The sequence below is a fragment of the Podarcis gaigeae genome, assembly GCF_964106915.1.
Source record: "Podarcis gaigeae genome assembly, chromosome: 13".
NCBI lineage: Eukaryota > Metazoa > Chordata > Lepidosauria > Squamata > Lacertidae > Podarcis > Podarcis gaigeae.
The window spans coordinates 6134702-6162101 of record NC_139689.1 but is presented as its reverse complement, the minus strand read 5'-3'; the positions used below and the strand labels follow the sequence as shown (position 1 = coordinate 6162101).

The 27400-nt window shown below is 48.4% G+C and overlaps 1 protein-coding gene across 1 annotated transcript in view; it reads right to left on the bottom strand.

The window, feature by feature from the left end:
• Positions 1-27396, bottom strand: part of TGM1 (transglutaminase 1) — a 53813-nt gene extending 26417 nt beyond the window's left edge. The window contains exons 1-3 of the mRNA XM_083706626.1: positions 27246-27396; positions 13328-13543; positions 9118-9309 (exon numbers count right to left, since the gene is read on the bottom strand). Of these exons, the coding sequence (XP_083562752.1) occupies positions 9118-9309; positions 13328-13538 (403 nt within the window). The 5' untranslated portion in view covers positions 13539-13543; positions 27246-27396. The remainder of the gene's footprint in view (positions 1-9117; positions 9310-13327; positions 13544-27245) is intronic.
• Between the last annotated feature and the right edge of the window lie 4 nt (positions 27397-27400).

Genomic DNA, 27400 nt, shown 5'->3' with positions numbered 1-27400 from the left:
GCTGGCGAGAGGTCCCATCGCTGTGTCACCCGCGTCTCCCATCCTGCCCCTTCTCCTCCCTGGCTGTGGGTGCGCCACGACTCTCCTTCAAACCCTGTGGCGCAAGCCTTGTGCCTTTAAGCAGCCGTGCGGCGGGCAGAAATCCAACAGGTGGTGTTTCTTCTCCTGGGACTGTTAGAAGAAGCTGTACCTGGTGGATTGCCGCCTGCGGCTAAACCGTAGGTGGAAACATATTTGTTTTAAAGGTTTCCGAGGGGCAGCCGGCAGGGAACAACGGAGGAGGACAGGGGTGCGCAAAATGCTGCCCCTGTTCTGGAGGAGAGCCTTCCCCAAACTGGTCCCAGCTGGGACTAATGGGAGTTGCACAACTTCCAGAGGGCAGAGTTGTGATGAAGGCCTATGAAACCCGACCGATAGGGCATTCCAGGGCAGGAAAAGACTCAAAGTATAATTAACATCTTTCTTTTAATGTGCTCGCCAGAGACTTGGCAAGAGGCTCTTTCCAAGAAGATTATCTGGATCTTTCTCATCTACGAGATTACATCCAATAGGTGTATCCCTAAGGGGTTTCCCCCCTGGAGGAGTTCTCTGGCCCTAGCCCCCATCTGGGCGTCGGACGGAAGCAATTCCTCACGGATCCCTTTAGCGGAATAGCCTTAATCAGGGAGGGTGAGGCAGAAGCTCTGGTTATCTCCTGCTTGGACTACTGCAATGCGCTCTCCGTGGGGCTGCCTTTGAAGATGACCCGGAAATTACAACTAATCCAGAATGCGGCTGCTAGACTGGGGACTGGAAGTGGCTGCCGAGACCACATAACACCGGTCCTGAAAGACCTACATTGGCTCCCAGTACAGTGGTACCTCAGGTTAAGTACTTAATTCGTACTGGAGGTCCGTTCTTAACCTGAAACTGTTCTTAACCTGAAGCACCACTTTAGCTAATGAGGACTCCTGCTGCAGCAGCGCCGCCAGAGCACGATTTCTGTTCTCATCCTGAAGCAAAGTTCTTAACCAGAGGTAATATTTCTGGGTTAGTGGAGTCTGTAACCTGCAGCGTATGTAACCCCAGGTACCACTGTACGTTTCCGAGCACAATTCAAAGTGTTGGTGCTGACCTTGAAAGCCCTAAACGGCCCTGTATACCTGAAGGAGCGTCTCCACCCCCATCTTTCAGCCCAGACACTGAGGTCCAGCTCCGAGGGCCTTCTGGCGGTTCCCTCCCTGCGAGAAGCGAGGTTACAGGGAACCAGGCAGAGGGCCTTCTCTGTAGTGGCGCCCACCCTGTGGAACACCCTCCCTTCAGATGTCAAAGAAATAAACAACTATCTGAATTTTAGAAGACATCTGAAGGCAGCCCTGTTTAGGGATGGTTTTAATGTTTGATGTTTTATTGTGTTTTTAATCTTTTGTTGGAAGCCACACAGAGTGGCTGGGGAAACCCAGCCAGATGGACGGGGTGTAAATAATAAATTATCATTACAGTGGTACCTCGGGTTACAGACGCTTCAGGTTACAGACTCCGCTAACCCAGAAATAGTACCTCGGGTTAAGAACTTTGCTTCAGGATGAGAACAGAAATCGTGTGGCGGCAGCAGGAGGCCCCATTAGCTAAAGTGCTACCTCAGGTTAAGAACAGTTTCAGGTTAAGAACGGACCTCCGGAACGAATTAAGTTCTTAACCAGCGGTACCACTGAATCATTAACATCATTATCATTATCATTATATCACCTCCCCTCCAACCATGATGAAAGATGGCTGCTATCATTAGTTCCGCCGTGGAGACTCCATGGAGAGCTGCAGTCTACCTGCTTGGGCCAAGAGAGCAGGAGAGAGCCAGTCCCTTCACACATCCCCTTGCTCCTAGCAGGCCTTCCTGGAGGGATGTGGTGGACACACTACGAAAGGCACGACGACGGATGGACCTTTCGGTCCAACAGCAGACCACATCCTCTTGACGCACAAATCCTGCCAGGGATCGGGGTGGGGCAACCCGTTTGCCAGCAACACCGCCAAGGAGATCTGAGCTGGCAAACGCCCGGCAGGTTTCTGATGCCATCGGTGGCTGCTGCCGTCCCATTTTAGGCCTCCTGAATGAGAGGAGAATTTGAGGGACTCCCCCCTCCAATGGCTTGGGCGCTCCCTTTAATTCCAGATGTGCAAAACAGCTGGATGAAAAGCAGCTCTGGGCTGCCTCTAGATTCTCAGCCGTTTGCAGGACGGATCAAAGCACCTACTGGGAACGTTGGGCTTGCGCAAGTCATTATCATTTCCTAATTATGAACTGCCTCCTTCCCGACGCCAACACATCTTCTCCCAGCCTCTCATTCGGACAAGGGATGTTGACAACAACATGGATTCTCAGTCTACTCCTAACACAACTTAATGTATGAACGAACCAATAATAATAATAATAAGAAGAAGAAGTTATACCCCACCCTCCCCAGCCAAAACCGGGCTGAGAGCGGCTAACATCAAATGTATAACACATTAACATAAAATCAGGCAATCAATTAAAATGCATCCTAAAATACTCCTGCTTTTATGGCCAGAAACCAAGTTTGATGCGTGCATGGAGGACTGCTCCATTCCCAGACAAAGGGTGCTCCCAGACTGTCACTATTTTGGGGCTCCATCGCGCACCGCCGGTGGCGCAACGAACCCGCTCCCCTGCAAAATGGGGTGCTCTTTTTTTTGTAATAAGGAAAACGAGGCAGAAAGTGTGACACTGACGCCATCAAACCTCCAACCTCCCCACAAACAAATTGGGGTGGGAGGATGCTTCCATAAATGGCAAACGTCATCTCCTCTCCCTGCAAGCAAATCAGATTGAACAGTCAAGGCTTTCCGGAAGGAGCCTCAAATAAGGGTTGGTAAGGATCTGTGTGATTAGCCAGGCAGAGAATAAAGGATTCTGCTGGGTCGCGTTTCCTACAGCCAAATAATTATGTGGGCACCAAATTGGGCTGTTTGGGCAGGAGCAGCCGTTCCCATCAATTGTCCTTGCTGCATCGGGCAGTTTTGTGGTTTCCCTTTGATGTTGATGGTCCCTGGGACCAATGCCCTCAATTATCTTATTAAACGCATCCTGCCCAATGCTTGATTTCTTCAAAAAGAGCACACCGCCTTCTGATCTGACGATTGCCCTCCATCGCCAATTCCTAGGGGCATATGAAGCTATCAAATACCGTATTTTTTGCTCTATAAGACTCACTTTTTCCCTCCTAAAAAGTAAGGGGAAATGTGTGTGCGTCTTATGGAGCGAATGCAGGCTGCGCAGCTATCCCAGAAGCCAGAACAGCAAGAGGGATTGCTGCTTTCGCTGCTCAGCGATCCCTCTTGCTGTTCTGGCTTCTGAGATTCAGAATATTTTTTTTCTTGTTTTCCTCCTCCAAAAACTAGGCGCGTCTTGTGGTCTGGTGCGTCTTATAGAGCGGAAAATACGGTATCATCAGCTCAGACTATCTATTCTACCAGTAACTGGGACCCTCCGGGGTCTTTGGGTTGAGAAGTCTCTCCAGCAGTGAGAGAACTCTGCATTTGCTCAGAGGTCCCTTTCATCGCCTCCCTTTTCCTGGCCTTCCAGGCTGCAGCGGTGACACCATAAACTAAATCCCATATCTACCTGCAAAACAGGGCCGCTCCGTGTTTCACCACCAAAGGAAGTGACAGAGTAATCCTTCCTCGTGCAGTGAGAACCCCAGCCCATCTAATTCAGAGATGCCTGCACTGACTGGCAGCACCACGCTGGGGTTTCAGGCAAGGCCTACCTGGAAATGCCTAGGACTGAATCTGGGACTGCCTGCATGCAAAGTAGAAGCTCACCCACTGATCCAAAAGGATCCAGAGGCGGGCAATGCAATGCCCTTCAGGTCTTGCCAGCCTGCAACTCACATTGTTGTTGTTTAGTCGTTTAGTCGTGTCCGACTCTTCGCGACCCCCTGGACCAGAGCACGCCAGGCACTCCTGTCTTCCACTGCCTCCCGCAGTTTGGTCAACTGCTGGTATCTTCGAGAACACTGTCCCACCATCTCATCCTCTGTCGTCCCCTTCTCCTTGAGCCCTCCATCTTTCCCAACATCAGGGTCTTTTCCAGGGAGTCTTCTCTTCTCATGAGGTGGCCAAAGTATTGGAGCCTCAGCTTCAGGATCTGTCCTTCCAGTGAGCACTCAGGGCTGATTTCCTTCAGAATGGATGCATTTGATCTTCTTGCAGTCCATGGGACTCTCAAGAGTCTCCTCCAGCACCAGAATTCAAAAGCATCCATTCTTCGGCGATCAGCCTTCTTTATGGTCCAGCTCTCACTTCCATACATCACTACTGGGAAAACCATAGCTTGAACTATACGGACCTCTGTCCGCAAGGTGATGTCTCTGCTTTTTAAGATGCTGTCTAGGTTTGTCATTGCCCTTCTCCCAAGAAGCAGGCGTCTTTTAATTTCGTGGCTGCTGTCACCATCTGCAGTGATTATGAAGCCCAAGAAAGTAAAATCTCTCACTGCCTCCATTTCTTCCCCTTCTATTTGCGAGGAGGTGATGGGACCAGCAACTCACATTACCTCCAAGCAATGGCCGAGGGAATCACAGAGCTGGAAGAGACCCCTAGAGTCATCTAGTCCACCCCCTGCAATGCAGGAATCTCAGCTAAAGCATCCATAACAGATTCCAAGGAAGGGGAATCCACCACTTTCCAAGTGAGTCCCTTTCCCTGTTGAACAGTTCCCACTGCTAGAAATTTCTTCCTGATGTTGAGTCGGAATCTCCTTTCTTGTCACTTGAAGCCATGGGTTCGAGTCCTGCCCTCCAGAGCAGGAAAAAAAACAAAACACCAAGCTTGCTCCATCTTCCATGTGACAGCCCCTGAGAAGATGATGATCACATCTCCTCTTTTCCAGGCTAAACATCCCCAACTCCTTTGACCGGACCTTATAAGGCTTGTTTTCCCAGACCTTTGATCGTCTCGGTCGCTTTCCTCTGCACACGTTCCACCTTGTCAATATCCTCGTTAAAACTGTGGCGCCCAGAATCAGACACAGTTTTCCAGGCAGGGCCTGACCAACGCAGAATAGAGGGGTAGTCCGTGGCCGTAGCCAATGGAAGCCCCCCCTCCCGTTGGTGACCCCTGCCCTGAATTGTGCTCCTTCTCTGCTCCCTGGGAACTGAGCATGGGGTTGAGGAATAATAATAATAATAATAATAATAATAATAATAATAATAAAAAATTTTATTTATACCCCGCCCTCCCCACCAAGACTGGGCTCAGGGCGGCAAACACCAAATCTAAAACAATTGATTGAAACACAACTTAAAAACAAGATTAAAATACAACATTAAAATGCAGCCTCATTTCAGCAGAAACTCAAAAACTTTTTGGGGGACGAAAACCAAGGCTAACTATCCAGACTGGTCCTACATGGGCCAGAAAAAAGTCGAGGAAGTCACCAAGTAGGAACTATCTGACATCACATCTCACTATTTGACCATCCATCCAGCCCTCCTCTGAGAGAGGCCACATCCACACCAAACCCTCCAAGCTCATTTCAGAGAACTGTGGGGTTCGAAGGGCTCCCCATCTAGTCCAACCCTGCAGAAGTGTCAGCTAAAGAAACCCCGACAGATCACTACCCAACCTCTGCTTTTAAGAAAGGGCACATGGTTTTCCCCCAAAGGATTCCTGAGAACTGCTGTTTGTTCCGGGCGCTGGGACTCATAGCTTTGCGACAGGTAAACTGCAGTTTCCAGGATTCCTCAGCAGGGGAGCTATGTGCTTTAAAGGTATGGTGCGGTCATTAGCCCATAGCTTGGTCAATGGAACACGAGGCTCTTTAGGGTCGTGGGGTTCAAGCCCCACATCGGGTAAAAAATTCCTGCATTGCAGGGGTTGGACTAAATGATTCCTTTGATTCTATGTGACCTGGGTTTCCAACCACCAGCTACCTTTAAAGCCCTAAACGGCCTCGGCCCAGTATACCCAAAGGAGCGTCAACACTCCCTCGTTCAGCCCAGACACTGAGGTCCAGCGCAGAGGGCCCTCTGGCAGTTCCCTCCCTGTGAGAAGCAAAGCTACAGGGAACCAGGCAGAGGGCCTTCTTTGTGATGGCTCCCGCCCTGTGGAACGCCCTCCCGTCAGATGTCAAGGAAATAAGCAACTATCTGACTTTTAGAAGACATCTGAAGGCAGCCCTGTTTAGGGAAGTTTGAATGTTTGATGTTTTATCGTGTTTTTAATACAGTGGTATCTCGGGTTACATACACTTCAGGTTACAGACTCCGCTAACCCAGAAATAGTACCTCAGGTTAAGAACTTTGCTTCAGGATGAGAACAGAAATCAGGCGGCGGCGGCAACAGCAGCAGCAGGAGGAGGCCCCATTAGCTAGAGTGGCGCTTCAAGTTAAGAACAGTTTCAGGTTAAGAACGGACCTCCGGAACAAATTAAGTATGTAACCAGAGGTACCACTGTATTCTGCTGGGAGCTGTCCAGAGTGGGGAAAGCCAGCCAGATGGAGGGGGTATAAATAACTCATTATTATTATTATTAGTTCTGCAGTTGTACCTGGAGATGTCAGGAATCGAACCCAGGACTTCTGCATACAGAGCAAGTACTTGACCGCTGCGAACCACCTCTTACGTCTTTTCAAAAATGTGCCTCTCCTAAAACGCCACGTCTGCCCTCTTTGAGGGCAGGGGGCCGTATTGTGATTCTGGGTGGGCCGTTCGAAGGAGCACGTTCCCCTCCCAGCAGATGCTTTGGAATGAAGAAGGCCCCCCGGCCCCCAAACCCCAAAAATTATAGAGGCAGACGGCCTTGCAAGCTAATCAGAGGGTGGGATGTTTTCTGTTTTTTAATCTCAGGCAAGGAGGAACAGAATGGCGGTGTTAGGGAGGGGGGAAACAAATGCTTAATTAGGGGAACGGCTGGGCCGGAAGCCAAGAAAACAAGCTGCCTGCCAGCCCATCCCCGCTACCAAACCCTGCGCTCCTGAGCGAAGTTTAGCAACTGCGTCCCGGGACGCTGAGAGCCACATTCCTCGCCCACTTGAGCAGATAAGGAGCACAGACCAGTTCAGCCACTAAACGGGGAACGTCCTCTGAGAGCGAAAGCTCTTGGCTGCAGAGCCCCAGTGCAACTGTGCTGCTGACGGGAGGGCAGGCAGAAATCCAAGAGGGCAGGCTGAGAACCAAGCTTCACCCGGTGAATTTCTGCCTGCGGCTCGGCTGACAAGTACGTGGCCCTAGGGAACACTGCAGCTGTGGCCTCAGTGAAATTTGTGGGATACTGAGATGCATCTCAACCCTGTCCTGGTTACTTTCTGACCAAGAAATGTTTGGTGTGGGTGAGAATGGGAAGGAGAGGGAAAGGCACTTTGCACATGCTCAGAAGCAACCTCGCTTCACTTAGGGCAGCTGAGCAAAGCCCTGCTGAGCGTTTTGGCTCATCTCTGAACCTTGGGATCGCAGCAAAACAGAATGGTAGAGGGTCATCGAGTTTGACCCTCTCCCTGCCCTGCGAGAAGAAGAAGAAGAGTTTGGATTTGATATCCCGCTTTATCACTACCCGCAGGAGTCTCAAAGCGGCTAACATTCTCCTTTCCCTTCTTCCCCCACAACAAACCCTCTGTGAGGTGAGTGGGGCTGAGAGACTTCAGAGAAGTGTGACTAGCCCAAGGTCACCCAGCAGCTGCATGTGGAGGAGCAGGGAATCAAACCCGGTTCCCCAGATTACAAATCTACCGTTCTTAACCACTACACCACACTTTAGAATCACAGGAACCTGGACTGTGTGAAGTCCTCGCTGATATCTGTCTTGAGAGGCAATGGAGTGCACCTCCAAGGGTGGAGTCAAACCACTGGAGACTCGCAGCGCCTGCTGCGGCTGCAGGGACCCAGAACTCCCAGCTGCTGCCTCCTGCGTCGTTTTTGCTGAGGTAGCAGCACCAAAGTGACCCCCTCGCGGTGCAAGCCTGGGACCCCACTCTGGAGACCCCACTCCTGAGCTTTTTGAGGCTATTTGTGTTAGGCATAAAACATAAACATCATGATTTGGGCCGGGGGAACTTACATTCTCTGCTCGGAATATTATTTGCGCAAAGAGGGGTACAAGCTCCTGTAAAAAATATGCACCAGGGCAGGCCTGCTAGAATTTAAGGTTACCAGATCTTTTTCAATGAATCAGGGGACACTTTTCAACTTCAACAGATTTTGTATGGGGACTGATTTGTAAATCCAGGGACTGTCCCCGGGAAACAGGGATGTCTGGCAACCTTATGCTAGATCAGCCCCTCTATACATTCAGACACATGCCTCTGGGAAGCCCATCATCGGGGAACGAAAACAACAGCCCTCTTCTCACCCATCCTCACTTCCCAAGAAGAAGAAGGTCCATTTAGACACCTCCCTTGTGCATTTTCGAACTTCCCTAAGCTAGGCATCAACCCTATATAGTGGTCCCTTGGTACTCAAACAACTTGGAACCCAAACACTGCAAACCCGGAAGTAAGTGTTGGGTTTGCGAACATTTTTCGGAAGCCGGACGTGCTCCGTTTTGAGTGCCACGCTTCCATTTTGAGTGTTATGCTGAGGTCTGTCTGTTTTTGCTATTTATCTTGCGTTTTTGTGGCTTTTTTGTTTTGCTCTTGTGACTGTGCGCAACCCAGTTCAGCTACTGATGGATTGGTTGTGTGACTATAGCACATTGTTTTTATTGCTTTCATTTTATGGTTCAGTGGTCTCGTTAGATAGTAAAATTCATGTTAAATTACTGTTTTAGGGGTTGCTTTGAAAAGTCTGGAACGGATGAATCCATTTTGCATTACTTTCTGTGGGAAAGCGCGCCTTGGTTTTGGAACGCTTTGGTTTTGGAACCGACTTCCGGAACGGATTAAGTTTGCGAACCAAGGAACCACTGTACAATGTGGCAATGGATTCCGCAACTGGGAGAAAAAGTGGAGTTGAACAACACCGAGGTGTGCTGAAGAACATCGGACGGCTATTTGGGGCCTGCTTCCGTCTCGCCTAGTTCCTCCAAACTCAGCAGCTCTGTTTAAAAGTAGCGAAGGCCCCCGCCCTACTCCCCCCCCGTGACTGACAGGCAGATATCCCGCCATCTCTCGGCACGCTCACCGATGAGGAACTCGAGGCAGATGCGGTGCTCCTCAGGGTCGTACGGCTGGCGGAACTGGAGCTTCATGTCAAAGGGCTGGCCGCGGCGGAGGATGAGATTCTCGTACTCGAACTCGTTTGTGTGGTGGGCCCGGCGGTTGCTGCTGGATCGGCTGTTCATCAGGTCCACGCCGCTGACCACCAGCATGCCCTCTGCTCAAGAGAGGAAGGAAAAGATGTCAAAGAGAGCAACAACTGCCAGACTTTTAGAAGACATCTGAAGGCAGCCCTGTTTAGGGAAGCTTTTAATGTCTGATGCATTACTGTATTTTAATATTTTGTTGGAAGATGCCTAGAGTGGCTGGAGAAGCCCAGCCAGATGGGCGGGGTATAAATAATAATATATTATTATTATTATTATTATTATTATTATTATTATTATTATTAGAATCCCGGCATTGTATGGTTGGAAGGCTCATCTCATCCCCTGCAATGCAAAAATCTCTGCCTAAAAAACCCCTGACATTTAGGGCTGGATTTAGGTTTGACAAGGCCCTAAGCTACTGAAGGCAATGGGGCCCTTTATATGTCCAGCTGTCCTTTGTCAACAACAAATTGTCACTTTTTTGGGGGGGTGGAATATATTCTATATGGTCATTTATGGACCTCATAGGTATCTCAAGCTATTTGCCCATGTTGCCATGCAACCAGTCCACGCAGAATGTAGTCACCCTCTATATAGAAAGGAGCAAACGAGTGATATTTTCGGGAGCAGGCTAGCAGGCCTTACATCATAGGAGCCTGCACAACACAAAACACTGTTGCTGTGTGTAGGTTTTATTTCAGGCATAGGCAAACTCGGCCCTCCAGATGTTTTGGGACTACAACTCCCATCATCACTAGCTAACAGGACCAGTGGTCAGGGATGATGGGAATTGTAGTCCCAAAACTTATGGAGGGCCGAGTTTGCCTATGCCTGTTTTATTTTATTTGTTTTATATCTTATATTTTGGAAATGTACATCCAGGGTTTTTTCCCCTTTAATTTTTTTTGGGGCCCCCCCAAGAGAGTGGGGAACTAAGCTATAGCTTGTTTAGCTTATACATAAATCCAGCACTGCTAACATTAACCAAGAGAATACGCACATCAAATAATACAAATAATCTGGTCGATTTTGTCAAAACACGGCATCCTTTTATGAAACACTTTACTGGCAACGCTGAAGACTGGCAGCTACCTAAATCACAGATTGGCCTTGGGCAAACTTAACTAGATTAACGTTTAAAATCGTTAGTAGGATATCCCTTGTAGTTTAAGGATGAATTCTGGACATAACGGAAGAGGTGAAGGGTTCGGACGATCATAAAAGATGCGGGAGGAAATGATTAATAACAGGACCCACAAAGGGGAGGATAGGAGTCTAGGAGATTCCTTGGAGTCTTGTGTTTATGATTTACGTTTGATATATCTCTGTAAAATTTTAAGTTGAAAAACCAAATAAATAAAAAATTAAAAAGAACAATAATAGGTTGATCCGTCCTGGAGTGGAGAGAGTTGGGGTTTTGTTTCTCTATCTTTCTCTCTCTTTTGCAATTTATATATTGGAAATCAATAAGACTACATTTATGAAGAAGACAGTATCTCTGACAGATGGCCACCCCACCTCTGCCAGTGAAATTGAGTTCCCCACCTAAGCTGGAGGGAACTGAAGTTCCAGCTTGTCAATATCTTTCTTAAATTGGGGCGCCCAGAACCAGACACAATATTCCAGCTGGGGTCCAGCCAGGGCAGAACAGAACAGGTCTATGACTTCCCTGATCTGGTGCAGCACAGAACTGTGTTAGTTTTTTCTGCTGCCGCATCACACCGTTGACCGATGTCAACATCTCGCCTGGCGAGACTCCTTCGTTGGAAACAGGGAGGCCCTGAAAACATACGGAAGGAGTACAGAAGAAACCCATCGAAGGGTACAGAATTTATTCCGATGCATTGCAAACAATTATGCAGAAGGATTGCCAGCGGATTTCTCCATTCGGGGAAGAGAGAAGGGTTCTTAAAATATTGGCAATAAGGTTCACGTATCAAAACACTATCAGTCATGTGCATAATGCCTTATTTATTGTTTTATTGTTGTTAGCCGCTCTGAGCCCGGCTTCAGCTGGGGAGGGCAGGATATAAATAAAATTTTATTACAGAAGACAAGAGGGGAGATCTCTTTCCCCTGCGCTTACACCAGCCTGGTGCCATCCAGCTGTTCTGGCCTATAACTCCCATGATGGTGCCATCCAGATGTTCTGGGCTACAACTCCCATGATGGCGCCGTCCAGATGTTCTGGGCTAAAACTCCCATGATGGGAGTTGCAGTCTAGAACACCTGGATGGCGCTGGGCTGGTGAAGGCCTCTTTAATCAGATGAACTTCTATTTTTGTAAGCACATGTGTTTTAAAGGCTCTCTCTCAAAGCTAAATTTCAAAATCAACACCTTCCTACAAATTCCCGTTTCAAAACTTCGAGAGAAGCCCAAAATCTGTGCAGCTGCACCAGAGTGCAGAAGGGGAGGGGAGAGACTTCATCAGGCAAGGCTTTTTCCCACTTGCCTTGCCCCACCCTCCAGTCCCTGCTTCTCAATTTGGATTGTATTATTTTATGCTCTGTGGCTTGCTGGTGTCTTATTGATGATTGTAGTTTAGAAATTATTTATTGTAACTGTTGTGGATTTCGGTTTAATTTTTATATGCTGATATTATTCTTCTATGCTATTCTAATGATTGTTGAATGCTACTTTACTTGATGTAGGTTGCTTATTTTAAATACAGATAGGTAGCCGTGTTGGTCTGCCATAGTCAAAACAAAAAAAATTCCTTCCAGTAGCACCTTAAAGACCAACTAAGTCAGTTCTTGGTATGAGCTTTCGTGTGCATGTACACTTCTTCAGATACTTCTTGGTATCTGAAGAAGTGTGCATGCACACGAAAGCTCATACCAAGAACTGACTTAGTTGGTCTTTAAGGTGCTACTGGAAGGAATTTTTTTTTGTTTTGCTTATTTTAAAGTTACATTTCATTATCACATTTTTGTCTTGCGTTAGATTGTTATAAGATGGACATTCTTTGTTTCTTCAGCTTGTAAACTGCTTTGGGTATTGTAAGATAGAATGACGGTATACAAATTAAAAGGGATGATGATGAGCAGGATTTAAACACTTCTGCACACTCAGATATTAATAGGCAAGATGTTAGATTGTTTTTACATGCAACAACAGCGGCAAGAGTATTGTTAGCCCAGAAACGGAAACAAGAAGAAATCCCGACGAAAGAAGAATGGCAGACAAAATTAATGGACTACGCAGAATTAGATAAAATGACAGGAAGGATTCAAAACCTGCAGGACCAGAGATTCACAGAAGATTGGAAGAAATATACGAACTATTTGAAGAGCAACTGTAATCAACAAATTACGCTAGTAGGACTACGAGAAGTTTTGTAAGGGAAAATATATGAAACGTTGCAAAGTACAGAAAGGATAGAGATATTAGTTATGAGGTTTAAATGTAATAGTGGAAGTAAGAAATGTAATTGGAAGACCAACTAAATGTAATTGAAATACCAACTAAAGAACAATGGCAAGAGAAGTTGATGAACTATGCAGAACTGGCAAAAATGACAGAAAGCCTAAGAGAAAAAGACAACAGAGACTTTGAAAAAGATTGGGAACCATTCATATTATATTTGTAGAAACAAAGAAAGGCAATAGACTTGATGGCAGGATTTAAATAAACATCCACATTATTAGCACCAGAAAATGTTTGGAAGTTAGTGAAATACGATGATGTATTTAATTTTATTTTTATGTTTTTAAGGTTTGATGTTATGTTATTCATAACTTTCTTTATTGAACGATAGCAAAGCGGGTGAAAATAGAAACAAACCAGAAACAAAAGTTTTGGAGGGGAGGGAGGGAGGAATATATAGTAAATGTTAAGAATTTGAACGAAAATGAAAAATGAATAAAAATCTTTTTTTAAAAAAGAAATGTATATTAAGTGAATAGATTGCAAAATGTTCAGATGTGATTGATGGAAGTAAAAAAAAATGGTATAAGATATGAAAGTATGTTGAATTACTGTTGAAAATGATATGTTGAAAAATTAAGAAAAATTAATATTTAAAAAATAAATAAACACGTCTGCACACTCTGCGCAGTCTTTTGATTTGACCCCGGCTCTCTCACCTCGGATAACGGGCTCTCGCCGAGCTCCTGGGACCTCCCCGGGCGAGGGACCCCAGTCGTCGTCCCCCTGGCCCGAGCAGCAGGCGCAGCATTTGTGGAACCAATTCCTCTTCTTCCTCCTGGGCCCGGTCTCCGGCTGGTTGGGCTGCCGCACGCGGTAACTGACATTGGTCCATCGCCCCGCGTCCCCACGAGTGTCTGCCACCGGCATCTTGTCTGCAGAGAAGGAAGAGAAGAAACCGTGAATGCAACTCCGTTTCCCGGCACTAGGGGCACTGTAGCTCCGGGGGGCAGAATTTCGAATCTATACTACACTGGTAGGACGCGGGTGGCGCTGTGGGTTAAACCAGAGCCTAGGGCTTGCCGATCAGAAGGTCGGCGGTTTGAATCCCTGCGACGGGGTGAGCTCCCGTTGCTCGGTCCCTGCTCCTGCCAACCTAGCAGTTCGAAAGCACGTCAAAGTGCAAGTAGATAAATAGGTACCACTCCGGCGGGAAGGTAAACGGCGGTTCCGTGCGCTGCTCTGGTTCGCCAGAAGCGGCTTAGTCATGCTGGTCACATGACTGCTCCCTCGGCCAGTAAAGCGAGATGAGCGCTGCAACCCCAGAGTCGGCCACGACTGGACCTAATGGTCAGGGGTCCGTTTACCTTTTTTACTACAGTGGTACCTCAGGTTACATACGCTTCAGGTTACATACGCTTCAGGTTACAGACTCTGCTAACCCAGAAATAGTGCTTCAGGTTAAGAACTTTGCTTCAGGATGAGAACAGAAATTGTGCTCCGGCGGCGCGGCAGTAGCAGGAGGCCCCCATTAGCTAAAGTGGTGCTTCAGGTTTAAGAACAGTTCCAGGTTAAGTACGGACCTCCGGAACGAACTAAGTACTTAACCTGAAGTACCACTGTACTTAATTTGTTCCGGAGGTCCGTTCTTAACCTGAAACTGTTCTTAACCTGAAGCACCACTTTAGCTACTGGGGCCTCCCGCTGCCACCGTGCGATTTCTGTTCTCACCCTGAAGCAAAGTTCTTAACCCAAGGTACTATTTCTGGGTTAGCGGAGTCTGTAACCTGAAGCGTATGTAACCCGAGGTACCACTGTACTCAACTGTTTTATTCACTCCACTCCAGACACAGCTGCATTTTAGCAGCAGAAAACCCTATTTCTCCCAGCTGGGAGGCTGCCAACTGTGTGGGAAGCATGCAGTGGGCATTCTAGAGAGTCATCACATCCGTAACTGACTACTAGGCCCCAGGATAGAGGCTGGCACAGCCCCTGGGACAGTAACCTCGTATCTCCTTCAGTGATGGTGGGTCTTCCTTCCTATCTGATAGCACCTTGGCCGAAGCAGGACTTATTCTACAGAACCGCCATGTCAGCTGGGGGGGGGGGACCCACAGCTACCCCCCCAGATTTTCCCTTTCAAAACTAGAAAGGGATGCCAGAGCTCGCAAGCCTAGTTCTCTTGGCAAATCTTTTTTATTGATTTTCAAGGTTTTTTTAACAAATTGGTCACTAATGAAAACAGATTAAATCAAAACAAATTTAACGTTTTTCCAAATCGGAACAAATTTAAGATTCCCCCCCCCCCCACCAAATCTGACTTCCCACACACCCTCCAAGATGGTTCCCCATCATATTCCCCAATTAATTCTAGTTTATCTTCAAACCTTACAGAACATCGCAATATCCACCCATCAATTCCTGCACGCATATTGAATTAACTTTTCCCGTTTCGACACGTGAGGTCCCTTATCATATGGTCAACCAAATCGTTAATTAATATTAATTAACAGAGAATAAAACTTCCTCCCATCTGCAGAAGAAACACAGCAATCTTTTTGCAGTTTTGGAATCAGAGTTCCCCTTTGCTCCACCTGCGAAGACTCGCTCCCAGCTTAGACAACGCAGAAGTCCTGGCTTTCAAACTTCTAAGGCTCAGCCTGGGGGGTGGAAATTTGGTTCTCATACCTTGGACTGAAGGCATGGAATTCCAAAATTCAACAGGGGGTGTTTCCCCTCAGTGGCGTAGCGTGGGGGGTGCAGGGGGGGCCGGCCGCACCGGGCGCAACATCTGGGGTTTAGGGTTAGGGGGCGCAAATCCATGGGGTAGGGGGCGCAAATTACTTGCCTTGCCCCGGGTGCTGACAACCCACGCTACGCCACTGTTTCCCCCAACTTGCCACACCACCTGTTGAATGTGGGACTGCCACGCCTCTGTCAAGAGCACAGGCACCGTGCCAGAAAGAAAAGGTGGCAACCACCCCAGGCTGTCACCAGCCGAAACCACAAAGCCTGGCTTTCCTCCTGGCATCCAGGGAAACGGATTGGTACACAAATAAATCGAGTGAGAGTATGACTCTATTCTAAAGCCTCTTCCATCATCAAGCCTGGCTTCTTTCTACATTCTTATCCAGGGCTGGGACGCTGCTAAACACCAGCTCTGCCATTCATTTTTAAGCCACCTTTGTCACTTCCTGTGGGTGTTTTCCCCAGCCTCTGAAAACCTAGGATTATATGGCCAGAAGATGCTGCCCAGGTGAGAGTCATTTGAAGGGCCAAGCCCTTCTTTAAAGCGATATTCCCCTCTGCGTTCCAATCTGCTCTCTCGGCTTTATTTCACAGCTTTCCCTTGCAGAGTGATTGATCTCCAACCCAGGTGGATAAAAGAAAATCAAAGATTTTTTTAAAAATATATTTTTTAACAAATTGGATTTTTTTATTTAAATTGTTTTTTTAAAAATTTGGAGGAAAAATATTTCTATTTTTTAAAATAATATATATATTTTTAATTTCCATTTTATAGTATTTAAATACAACCTTGTTATTAACTTTACTTCTTGCTCTTATGAGCTAATCGACTCCCCTCCCTCCCCTCTCATGGTTTTCATAATTCATTCCTATATCATAGCATTTGTGCCTCTTCCAATTAACATTTCACATACTCCATTGATCCCAAATTTTAAATAGATATAAAAAGGTAATACTCATTAACATTACAAGTCTTGTTAATTCAACTCTGATAGTGTAGTTCTATGTTTACAATTATCCTTCAAATGTTGTACAAATTTACTCCAGTCTTTTTGAAAAGCTTGATCACTCTGGTTTCAGAATTTCCTAGTCAGCTTTGCCAGTTCTGCATATTCCATCATCTTCATCTGCCACTCTTCTAAAGATAGTTTTCTATTTAAGTTACATTATAGTCCAAAGGCTATTCATCAGGAAATAAGGATTTGTTTCAAGTTTTTCATGTTTGCTAAAACTTAAGTTTTTTTAAAAAAACGTTTAACCACATCAGTTAACCAACATGGATACATATGCTATAATGTTATTGTTTTAGTTAAATAAATCGTTTAAACTGTTATTAAGGAAATGATTATTTTTCTCCTTCCAATAAGGTACAGCAGAAAAGTTGTCCAACTATAAACAGTTGGACCTCACAATAATTTCATAATGATCGGTCGATGCATTTCTAAGAGTATAGCCAAATCTGTAATTTTTGAGGTAAGTGTAAAAACTACTCTGAAAATTTATTATTCCGAAAACGAAACCTGGTTGTAAATATTAAGATGATACCAGCAAGAATGAGTCTTTCTGTAAAAAAAAATGATTTAAAGTCTTTAAATATCAAGTGATTTAAATTGATTTGATTTAAATCAAATCCACCCTGTCACCGACTGTCATCCTTGACCACTGACCACTGGCTGGTGGGAGCCAGGCCTCACTCAGGCCATACATTTAAAAGCGCCCTTCCCTCCCCAAACTACAATTCCCAGAGTGGACAAACAATCAACCCCTCTTCACAGGAGATGGCAAAACTGACGGCACTGAAAGAATATACAAATTTGAAATCTTTCTAAGAAGACTGGAAACCTTTCCTAGTCTATATTAAAAGTTAATTCCCTTGCGTGAAGGCCACAACGGGGGTTTGAAGTGCAATAAAATAGCAGACGATATTAAGAAACATGCTGGAGAGGAGGAAATTAAAATACAATTGTATTTAATTTGGGTTATGAAAATCTATGTTGGGTGAGTACAGAAAGTGACTAGTTTGGTTGAATTAGAATATAATTGCTGGGTAACAAACGTATTCCATTGGCAAAAAAAGAATAAAATATTTATTATTTTTAAAATTCCTCTTCACGGGGAGCACTGGGAATTGTAGTTTTGCGATGGGTCTCCTGATAACTTTCGGTGCGGCGCCCTTAACAAACGACAGCTCCCATAATTCTTTGAGGGAAGCCATGACTGTTTAAAGCGGAGTCACGGTGCTCTAAATGTATGGCGTGTCTGTGGCCCCAGAGTCCATTGACACTGGAGATCCACCAGTTCAAGCACAACGTTTGCCAACCTGGTGCCCTCCTGGTTTTTTGGGGGTGTGTGGGTGCTGATGGGAGTTGTAGTGCAAAGCACTGGATTGGCAAAATTGGCGTCCCTCTAAGCCATCTCTGGCCTCATTCTAATCTGCAAAAAACAACAGTTCCCGTCCCAGAGGACTTTGGAATCCAAGACCACAGTCTCCCTGTTCGATCTAAACCTGTTTTTTGGCAACTGGGTGCCTCCCCAGATGTTCTAATCTGCAACTCCCATCAGCTCCAGCCAGCATGGATGCAGTTGGAAACATCTGAATAGGGACTAGGCTAGGCAAGGCCGTCTTAAATGTTCTGGGAGGAGGGTACCAGAAGGACAGACGTTCTCTTTCGACAGAGACCAGTCCCTGGAGAGCCCTTCTGGCCATGCCGTCAGGGGTTGCTACGGGTCATGGGTAGGCAAACTAAGGCCTGGGCTCCGGATCCGGCCCAATCGCCTTCTCAATCCGGCCCACGGACGGTCTGGGAATCAGCATATTTTTCCATTAGTAGAATGTGTCCTTTTATTTAAAATGCATCTCTGGGTTATTTGTGGGGCCTGCCTGGTGTTTTTACATGAATAGACAATGTGCTTTTATTTAAAATGCATCTCTGGGTTATTTGTGGGGCATAGGAACCGGTTCATTCTTTTTCTTCCCAAAATATAGTCCAGCCCCCCACAAGGTCTGAGGGACAGTGGACCGGCCCTCTGCTGAAAAAGTTTGCTGACCTCTGCTATAGACTAAAACAGGGGCAAGGCTTACCTTGCCTGGGCCGGTTCACTGCCGCAGAGCCCCCTCTGTGGGCCGGATTCTGGTATCTGTGCAGCGCATGGGGACTCGCCAAGTGGGCGGCTCAGTTTGGGGGCGGCTGATGAGCCGGTAAAATGACCCCCGTGGGCTGCTTGTAGCCCATGGGCCTTAGGTTGCTGACCCCTGGACTAAAATAGCTGGAGGGCACCAGTTGGAGAAGGCAGGATCCTGACTTTATGAATCCCACAGGCTCTGGCTATAATGCTCACAGGCTGTGGACACAGTGTACATTTAAAGCAGACAACGGCCCTCCAAAGAACCTTGGGAACTGTAGTTTATCTGCCACAGAACTACAGTTCCCAGCAAGCCACGGTTACCAGAATTCTTTGGAGGAATCAAGTGGCTTTGAAGGTGCTCAGTCACTGAGCTATGACCCTCTCCCTCCCTCCACCTCATTTCTAAGAATGTGTCTAGGGGGAAACCCGAAATCTTGGCTGTGCTGACCCAGACCCTCCCCTCACAGAAAGCCAGAAACCCTGTAATTTCCCTCCTTGAAATCCAGTGCCCAACCTCTTATCCCTGGGGTTTTTGTTTTGTTTTCCAGGCTCCCTTCCCCTTTTCGCGTGCAAATATTTCCTGACTCAGCGGTGCTGTCCGGTGACTTTGGACACGAAGGCTCCCATCTCTGGATGTAGAAATCCGAGGGTCAAAAATAGGGCTGGGCGGGCGCCCCAGAACATACCGGGCGACCTCTGCCCGCCTGCCCTCTGCTCTAGCTGACATCGCTCCAGATGTGGACAGATGTTTCAAAGGAGGAAGGGAGGGACGTCAGGAGTTGGCAGAAGGCCCTTGCGCTCAACCCCGATGGCGAAAGAGAGAGAACAATTCAGAAACGCTTTCGTAAAGCTGGAATTGGCTCCGTTCAAGGCTTTGGGTATTTCCCTGCCTGTCGAAAACAGGACTTTGGGAAGAGGCCGCAGCAAATTGGAAAGGCAAAAGGTCCCTGTTGAAATCCCCGTTATCTCCAGAAAGGGCCTGTCTGAAATACTGCTCCCAAGAATAACAGCTATGGGGAAAAGGGGGGCGATAAACCTCACAGGAACAACAAGAACAGTTCTGAGTTGGGTGGGTCAACCTCCAGAGGACCAGATAGCCGGGGCTGGTGACGTACCTCTGCCTGAGGGCTTGGGATGCTGCTGCCTGTCAGAACACGCTACGCTTAGATAAGTCGGGCCATTGATCCACTCTGTCCTGTGCTGTCTACACAGACTGGTAGCTGCTCTCTATAGTTTCGGACAAGGTTTCTTTTGCGAGCCTTTCGTGAGATGCCACCTGCGCAACACACACCTTGCTTTTTATTGTCGCAAGCTGATCCTGCAACGAGTGCTGTTTTTACAAACCCACTCCTGCGGCAAGACTCCTTATGGGGTCCTCACTGCGAGATCACATTCACCCGGTGCTATACCAGCTGCACTGGCTCCCGGTGGAGTACAGGATCAGGTTTAAGGTGCTGCTTTTAACCTTCAAAGCCCTATACGGCCTAGGACCCTCGTACCTACGGGACCACCTCTCCTGGCATGTCCCACAGAGGAACTTACGATCATCAAATAAAAACACCCTGAAGGTCCCAGGCCACAGAGAGGTTAGGCTGGCCTCAACCAGAGCCCGGACTTTTTCGGCTGTGGCTCCAATCTGGTGCAACGCTCTGTCACAAGAGACTAGGGCTCTGCGGGACTTGACATCTTTCCGCAGGGCCTGCAAGCCAGAGCTGTTCCACCAGGCCTTTGGCCAGGGCACAGCCTGACTCCCTCCTTTGGCAATCCCCACAGAACTCTAGCTCAATGGTTGCCATCAATTTGAGTTGAATTAATTTTATAATGAAATGATTTTAGAATGTTGTACCACTTTATTGTTGTTAGCCACCCTGAGCCTGGCTTCGGCTGGGGAGGGCAGGATATAAATAAAATTCATTATTATTATTATTATTTTGCACCCAGCGATCATGGATTTGTAAAGCTGGAATGGACAGCAAGGGTCATCGAGTTCAGCCTCCTCCAATGCAAGAATCTTTTGCCCATGGCTGAACTCGAACCCATGACCCTGAGGTTAAGAGTCTCTTGCTCTACCGGTGCGGGTCTGCCTTTCGCCACAGCTTTTTGACACTGCGCCGCCCATCCTTTTCCGAAAACTATCCACACATGAAAAGGTTAAGGCTTGGGTCTGGGTGGAATATTCCTGCCCCCCGAAATGTAGTTTATTCGTTGGTTTTAGACCTTTCTGCTCTTCCGCGCTGCCTTCAGGATACCTGACACAACCCCAGCGAAAAGCTAAAAATGATAAACCTGTTGACAATTAAAACCGCAGTTGGCTGTTAACATAATGAGGCATCGTAAAACCTGCTGCTCAAGCGGCGTTAAAAAAGCAATATCCATAATGATTAAGCAAACAGCTTTACTTGCTTTGGAAAGTGTAAACGCAGTAGACTGTTCCTGACGCCCAAATGACAACAGAGACGGCACTAAGGAAACATTCCAACCTTTCCCTTATAGGCGCGTGTTAGTGAAACTCATAGCTGGGGTGCCACCACAAAGAAGGCCCCGCATCTGGGAGCCACCCACTTTCAAATGTGGAAGCTCCTTTCCATTGCTTTCCAGAGGTGGAAGCACCAGATTTCTGGGGGCTCACCTCCATCAACAGGCAGGTTCCTAAGAGAAATACAGCGTCCCCCAACCTGGCGCCCTCCAGATGGGAGTTGTGCTCCCTCTGGAGGTTGCACTATTTGGGGCAAGGCTGGATCAAGGATGCCTTGCTCGAAACCAGCACGGTGAGCCTGGGAGCAAGGGGGAAGCTGCCCCAGGTCCTTTAAAGATGGCACACACAGGAATTTACATCTTTATCCTTGTTTGTTTCTATAGGGCCCTTATCAGCTTCGCCGAGCGCAAGAGTAGCTTGCCCCAAGGAGCTTACAATCTGCTGGGAAAAAGCCAAAGGCCTAAAGAGTGGGTCACCTGGATGCCTCTGGGAAGCCCGGCATCAGGACGGTGAGAGCAATGACCTGTTATTTCTGCTGCTCCATAGTCAACGGCTAGTATTCAGAACCCTTTTCCTCTGATCTGGGATAGCTGTCTAAGGTGGTAGCCTTATTTTCCATATGATGGGGCCAAATATTTCTCAAAGGACGCCTTTGGTAGCATGGAACGTGCAGTTGGGGCAATGGGAGTGGATGGAGGAGGCTCAGAATTAATATACGGAGTGTCTGGAGTCTGGATCAGGCCAAAGGCCCATCAAGTCCAACATCTCAACTGCTTCTTGACTGAAATAAATAAATACATATCCTCATTCTGTTCTCACAGCAGCCAGCCAGATCCCCATTCCTGAGCGCGCTCTCTCTCTCTCTAAGGCCAATCCTCTTTTCAAGCCCATCTGAGTGAGTGGCCATCACTGCGTCCAGTGGCAGTGAGTTCCGCAGCTCAGCTGCTCTCCCAGCGAAGAAAGACTTTGCTTTGTGAGGCCCGAATCTCCCAACATTCAGCTCCGTTGGATGTCTGCGAGTTTTGGCGTTGTGGGAGAACAGCTTACGCACCTCTCATTCCCTCCCGTCGCTCGGTTGCCTTTTTCTCTAAACCTCCACTCAGCCGGCTGGGAACGCCGCTATCTTTAAGAGCTTGTTCCCATGACCACCAGTTAGCATGCTTGAAATACCTCTGCCATGCACACATCCTGCCCAGGCCACTTTGGGTAACACCGCAGAGTCCTGGGCCGAAGGTTTCCTATGCCAACCCGAGAGCTAACAAACACCTTTGTGGCAGCCTTGATGAACGTCGGCAGGGAAGAAATATTAACATCCTTATCTACAAAGACGCATTTCGCAAGATATTAATGCAGGGACTCCCTGGGGTGCTGGGCTAGACTCTAGTTTCAAGCACCTGGGAGTTGTTGGGGCCCAATTGTGTCTGTGCCCTTCCTTGGAGGTTTTTTAACCATGGATACTTTAGCTGAGATTCCTGCATTGCAGGGGGTGGACTAGATGAACCTAGGAGTCCCTTCCAACTATGGGGTGCATCAAGATGAAAGTCTGTTTAGCAGCAGCCCAGTGTTTGTCTTCTTCAACAAGGGCTGCGGCTCAGTGGCTAGGTAAAGGGTGAAGAGACCCCTGACCATTAGGTCCAGTCGTGGCCGACTCTGGGGTTGCGGCGCTCATCTCGCTTTATTGGCCGAGGGAGCCGGCGTACAGCTTCCGAGTCATGTGGCCAGCAGGACTAAGCCGCTTCTGGCGAACCAGAGCAGCGCACGGAAACACCGTTTACCTTCCTGCCAGAGCGGTACCTATTTATCTACTTGCACTTTGACGTGCTTTCGAACTGCTAGGTTGGCAGGAGCAGGGACCGAGCAACGGGAGCTCACCCCGTCACAGGGATTCGAACCGCCGACCTTCTGATCGGCAAGTCCTAGGCTCTGTGGTTTAACCCACAGCGCCACCCGCATCCCTGGCTCAGGGGCTGGGCATCTGCAATCCCCCCCCTCTCTGCAATCCTGCAGTGCTGCTGCCAGCCAGAACGGGCATCACTGCCCTTCATGAATCCGTTTAGTTATAAGGCAGCTTCCCGATGTTCCCACCAAGCCCAGGAGTCTCAGGGGCCGGGAGGAGGGCTGCTGCAGGTTGGGTTTCCCCTGCACAAGAAGAAAAGCACTCTGCCCATGCTCAGGGGGCCTCTTGCACGCTGGGCGAGATTCAGATAAATTAATTTCCTCTCTCATCCAGGTGGCTGAACAGGTGGACGTCTTCAGGGCCTGGAATGCAGGAAGGATCTGAGGCGCGGCTGAGGCCAGGGACTTGCGGGTGCGTTGGGAGGGCTGGAGATTTGGGAATATCCCTTCCCAGGAATAAGTTGCTCATCTTCCAGGGTGCCCCACCCACCTGCTGGCCAGGTAGCCAATGGGGACGGGCTCCATGGAGCTAATGATGGTGCCAAGGTGTGCGAACGGTGAGGTTTGCCGGTTCAGCTGGATGGAGCAGGTGAAACTGAGTTTCTGGTTAGGCCATTAGCTGTAATGAAGCAACAGCTAAACAAGCCCCGGGGCCAAATCTGGGAACCCAGGAGTCCTGGCTTGCAATCCTTTTCCCAACAGCAGGTGGAGGTTCGTAAAGAACTCCAGGGTCCTCGATCCAGGCTTGCCATATCCCCCCAATCTCTCGCAAGGCCTTCAAACAACGACATGGCAGGCAGAAATCCAACAGGTGCAGCTGGGGAGGAAAAAAAATATCTGCCTCTGTTGAACTTCTGCCTGCCACACAGGAACCCTGCTAGAAGGGATTCCGGTCAAAGCGGTTCTCTTGCTTTTGGACTAAACTTTGAGGCCCCCTTCCAAGAACTCTCTTTTTCTCTCAGGAAATAGGAACAAAAGTGGAAGTCGACCAAGGAAATGCTCTGCTCTCGTTTTCGTCCGGGTGCTGCCTTATTAATTTTTAAATGTTATATTATAATATAAATAATAATAATATTTTTTTATTTATACCCCACCCTTCCCAGTTCAGAAAACCGGGGTCAGGGCGGCTAACAACAAACTTAATTGATGCTACAAAAAACAGCATAAAATACGGTATGAAGTGTGAATATTGACGGTCAGAGGAGCCCACACATCCACACATGCTGAAGAAATAAAGAAATAAACCCCGTCAGAGAAACGGGGCTGCAACTTCGCCCAAGAAAAGAGCATTTCTGAGCATGTGCAGAGTATGTTTCTTTCGACGCACGGTATCACATCAGGCGGAGAGGTTTTCTAGGCCAGAAACCGCAGCTAACAAACTGCCCCATCTATTCAGAAAAGAACCATTAAAAAAATAACTATGCAAGGAGATTCCTGAAACTCAACACACTGAACCCCAAGAACTCAGGGGTTATCTGAGGCCCCCCCTTCTCCAAAACAGCTCGCCCTCTTCCTCAGCACTCCCAAAATCCCTGCACCACCAACTGAGTCAGATATCTCAACTAAAGCATCCACAGCAGATGGCAGGGGCGCCAACTCCAGGGGGCTGGGGGGGGCGGGCACCCACAATTTTTTTGTTTTGGGTGCCCAGTCTCGCCCCCCCCCCCCGCTGCCAGCTGGCTGCCACCGCCTTGATAATTTTTGTTGCCCTTTTCTGAACGTTTTCCATCTCTGTTTTCAGTTGAGGCGACCAGAACCCTACAGGGTGTTCCTGATGTTCTTATCCTGTAGATTTGTATTTGCTTTAGCTGTTCCCCTTCCAGATCTCCAGATCTTAAGGCTTGCATCAGCTCTCACACCCTCCTGTTGCTGGATTCCCTTTCCCTTTGCCGTGTGACTGTGTCCCAGGGGTGCAGCGCCCGCATTTTCGTGCATAAGCTCCCACAAGGCTTAATCTCTGGTGGGATCTCTGGCGAGGGCTGGGAGAGACCCCGATCTGAAACTCTGGAGAGCCACTGCTGCCAGCCAGAACAGGCAATAGTGGACCCCAATGATCTGACTCAGGACAGGGCAACACCCTACAGGGAACCAGGCAAAGGGCCTTCTCGGTAGTGGCACCCGGCCTGTGGAGCGCCCTCCCACTAGATGTCAAAGAGAAGAACAACTACCAGACTTTTAGAAGACATCTGAAGGCAGCCCTCTTTAGGGAAGCTTTTAATGTTTAACAGACTACTGTATTTTAATACTTTATTGGAAACCGCCCAGAGTGGCTGGGGAAACCCAGCCAGATGGGTGGTGTATAAATAATAAATATTATTATTATTATTATTATTAGGACCATCTGAATGATTCAGCCCTGGTTTCTGGGATGTTGCTGCCTCCGAATCTCTCCAAACAGCTTCCGTTGCAAATCCATTTCCCAAAACCCCTCTTCTTGAAGTACCCCATTATAAACAATACCCAAAATTACCAAGCACACCCCTTCGCCTGTTTTCGGGCCACACTCCAGAACAGAGTAATAATAATAATAATATTATTATACCTCATCTGACTGGGTTGCCCCAGCCCCTTTCAGCAGCTTCTGACAGATATAGAAACATAATAAAACACCACATATTTAAAAGCTTCCCTCTATAGGGCCCCTGTAAAGGAAATCCCCTGTTCAGTTGTGGAATAATCCCCAAATGCCGTGGGCAAGTCCCTCTCCATTTTGGCCAAACGGGCCTTGCAAGGCTGTCCTTGTGGAATCTTTGCAAAATGCAGAGGTGTCCCCTTACCCGCCCTGTCCTGACTTACAGGACCAGAAAGAAATATCTATTTAAAAGAGAGAGAGAGGTGAGGTGAGGGGGAAGCCTTATTTTCAACCTTCAAAGCCCGCAGGTTCCCAATGTCTCCTCTGTCTCAGATTCCTCCAGCCGAGATTAGCAGCTCATTCATTTCCTTCGCCGCACCAACACCCGCAGCTCATCTGCATCGCCTGGCACCCTCTGCCCCTTGGCACCGCTGCCCTGCCCTTTTCCTAGCACCCATCAAGAGGGAGGCGCCGTCCCAAACAAGGCTCACCCGTCTCTAACAACTTGCAAATCCTCACCGGGGAAGCACGGCCACCAAACCAGAACTGACATCATTCCACTGGGATGTAAATCAGATTAAGACCGAGTCAGATTCTCGCTCCATCCTGCCCTGTATTGTCCACACGGGCCGGCAGCATCTTAGAAAAAGCTGAGCCCTTGATCTGCCCTCGAGACCCCTCCCCCAAATCCCAACTCTGGCCCAAAGCCCCCTTCCCTGTTGAAATGGGCGCCCACCTGTTTTCAAAACCAATTTACTGGATAACAAGGAGGGGGAGATTCCTTTCAGCCAGCCCGGTTGGATAAGATTGGATTCTAAACTTAATGGGCTTATGGGGTGTCCCTCATTAGAGAAGAATGCAAATTACAGTATTGCACTTGTCTGGGGTGCGACCCACTGCCCATTCTGCTGAGTGGGGCCAGGGACTTCTGCCCCATAAGTCCTGACCTGAGCTGGCCACCTAATACATTTGGACCCCACCCCAGTTCCTCCCCACCCCCCCAAAAAAAAAACTCCCCAGCATTGCATCACTGGGAAAGTCACCTTTTCCAAACCCTCAAAATGTTTTCACTGCTCGCCTCCACAGCACCCACACCTCCCGCACATTAATTCTGCGCCCCCCCCGACATGAGACCCTCTTGAACCGTCTTCTATGCGCGCCCCCCCGCCTTACCAAAAACGCACGTCTCTTTCGAGGCATTTTCTCCAATTCTTCTTCAACTCCATCCCCAAAAACCTTCGCCACCCGCAGATTTCTCCATTCGCACCTGTGACTGCCCTGTCCTCTCCTGTCCCGATTGCCCCCCCCCGTTCACCCCCTCACTGATCTTCCAGGCCAACTCTCCCCCCCTAACCCCCCCCATCTTTCAAATGAATGCTTAAGATCTAGAGACCTATCCCAACTTCTCCGGAGTTTTTAAAACGCGCAGGAACACATTAGGTCGCTCTTTCGCCTTACTGACCTGCGGAACTCCCCGCGACGCGGACCAAGCACCCCCACAGCCCATCCACTCCTGGCACCAACACTCACACCGGCACTCTCGCCACCCCCCAAAAAAACCCCACACACAGCATGCGCAACAAAGTCCTCCTTTCCTCCACTGATCCCTGAACGCCCCTCCAGAGGGTCCATGACCCCTCGGGCTCCATCCGTGCCCCCTGGCACCCACACCCTTCCCGTGCCCCCTGGCGCGCCCTCCTTCCAAACTCTCAGCGAAGCCATCCTTTGCTCCCACCCGCGGTCCCCTGGGCGCCCCTTTGCGCATCGCCAGGGCGCGCTCTCCCCTTGGCACCGAGGGCGCACCCGGACTGGCACCCACCTGGCACTCAGCAGCCGAGGTCGACCCGCTCCCGTCTGGCCTCTGCCTCTCCCTGGAGCTCTCTGAAGTTGGAGAGGGTTCTGCCAGCGCCTGTCTTCTGTCAGAAGCGCGGGGTGGAGCCGCCAGGGTTGGGTGTCACAACTATGAGAAATATC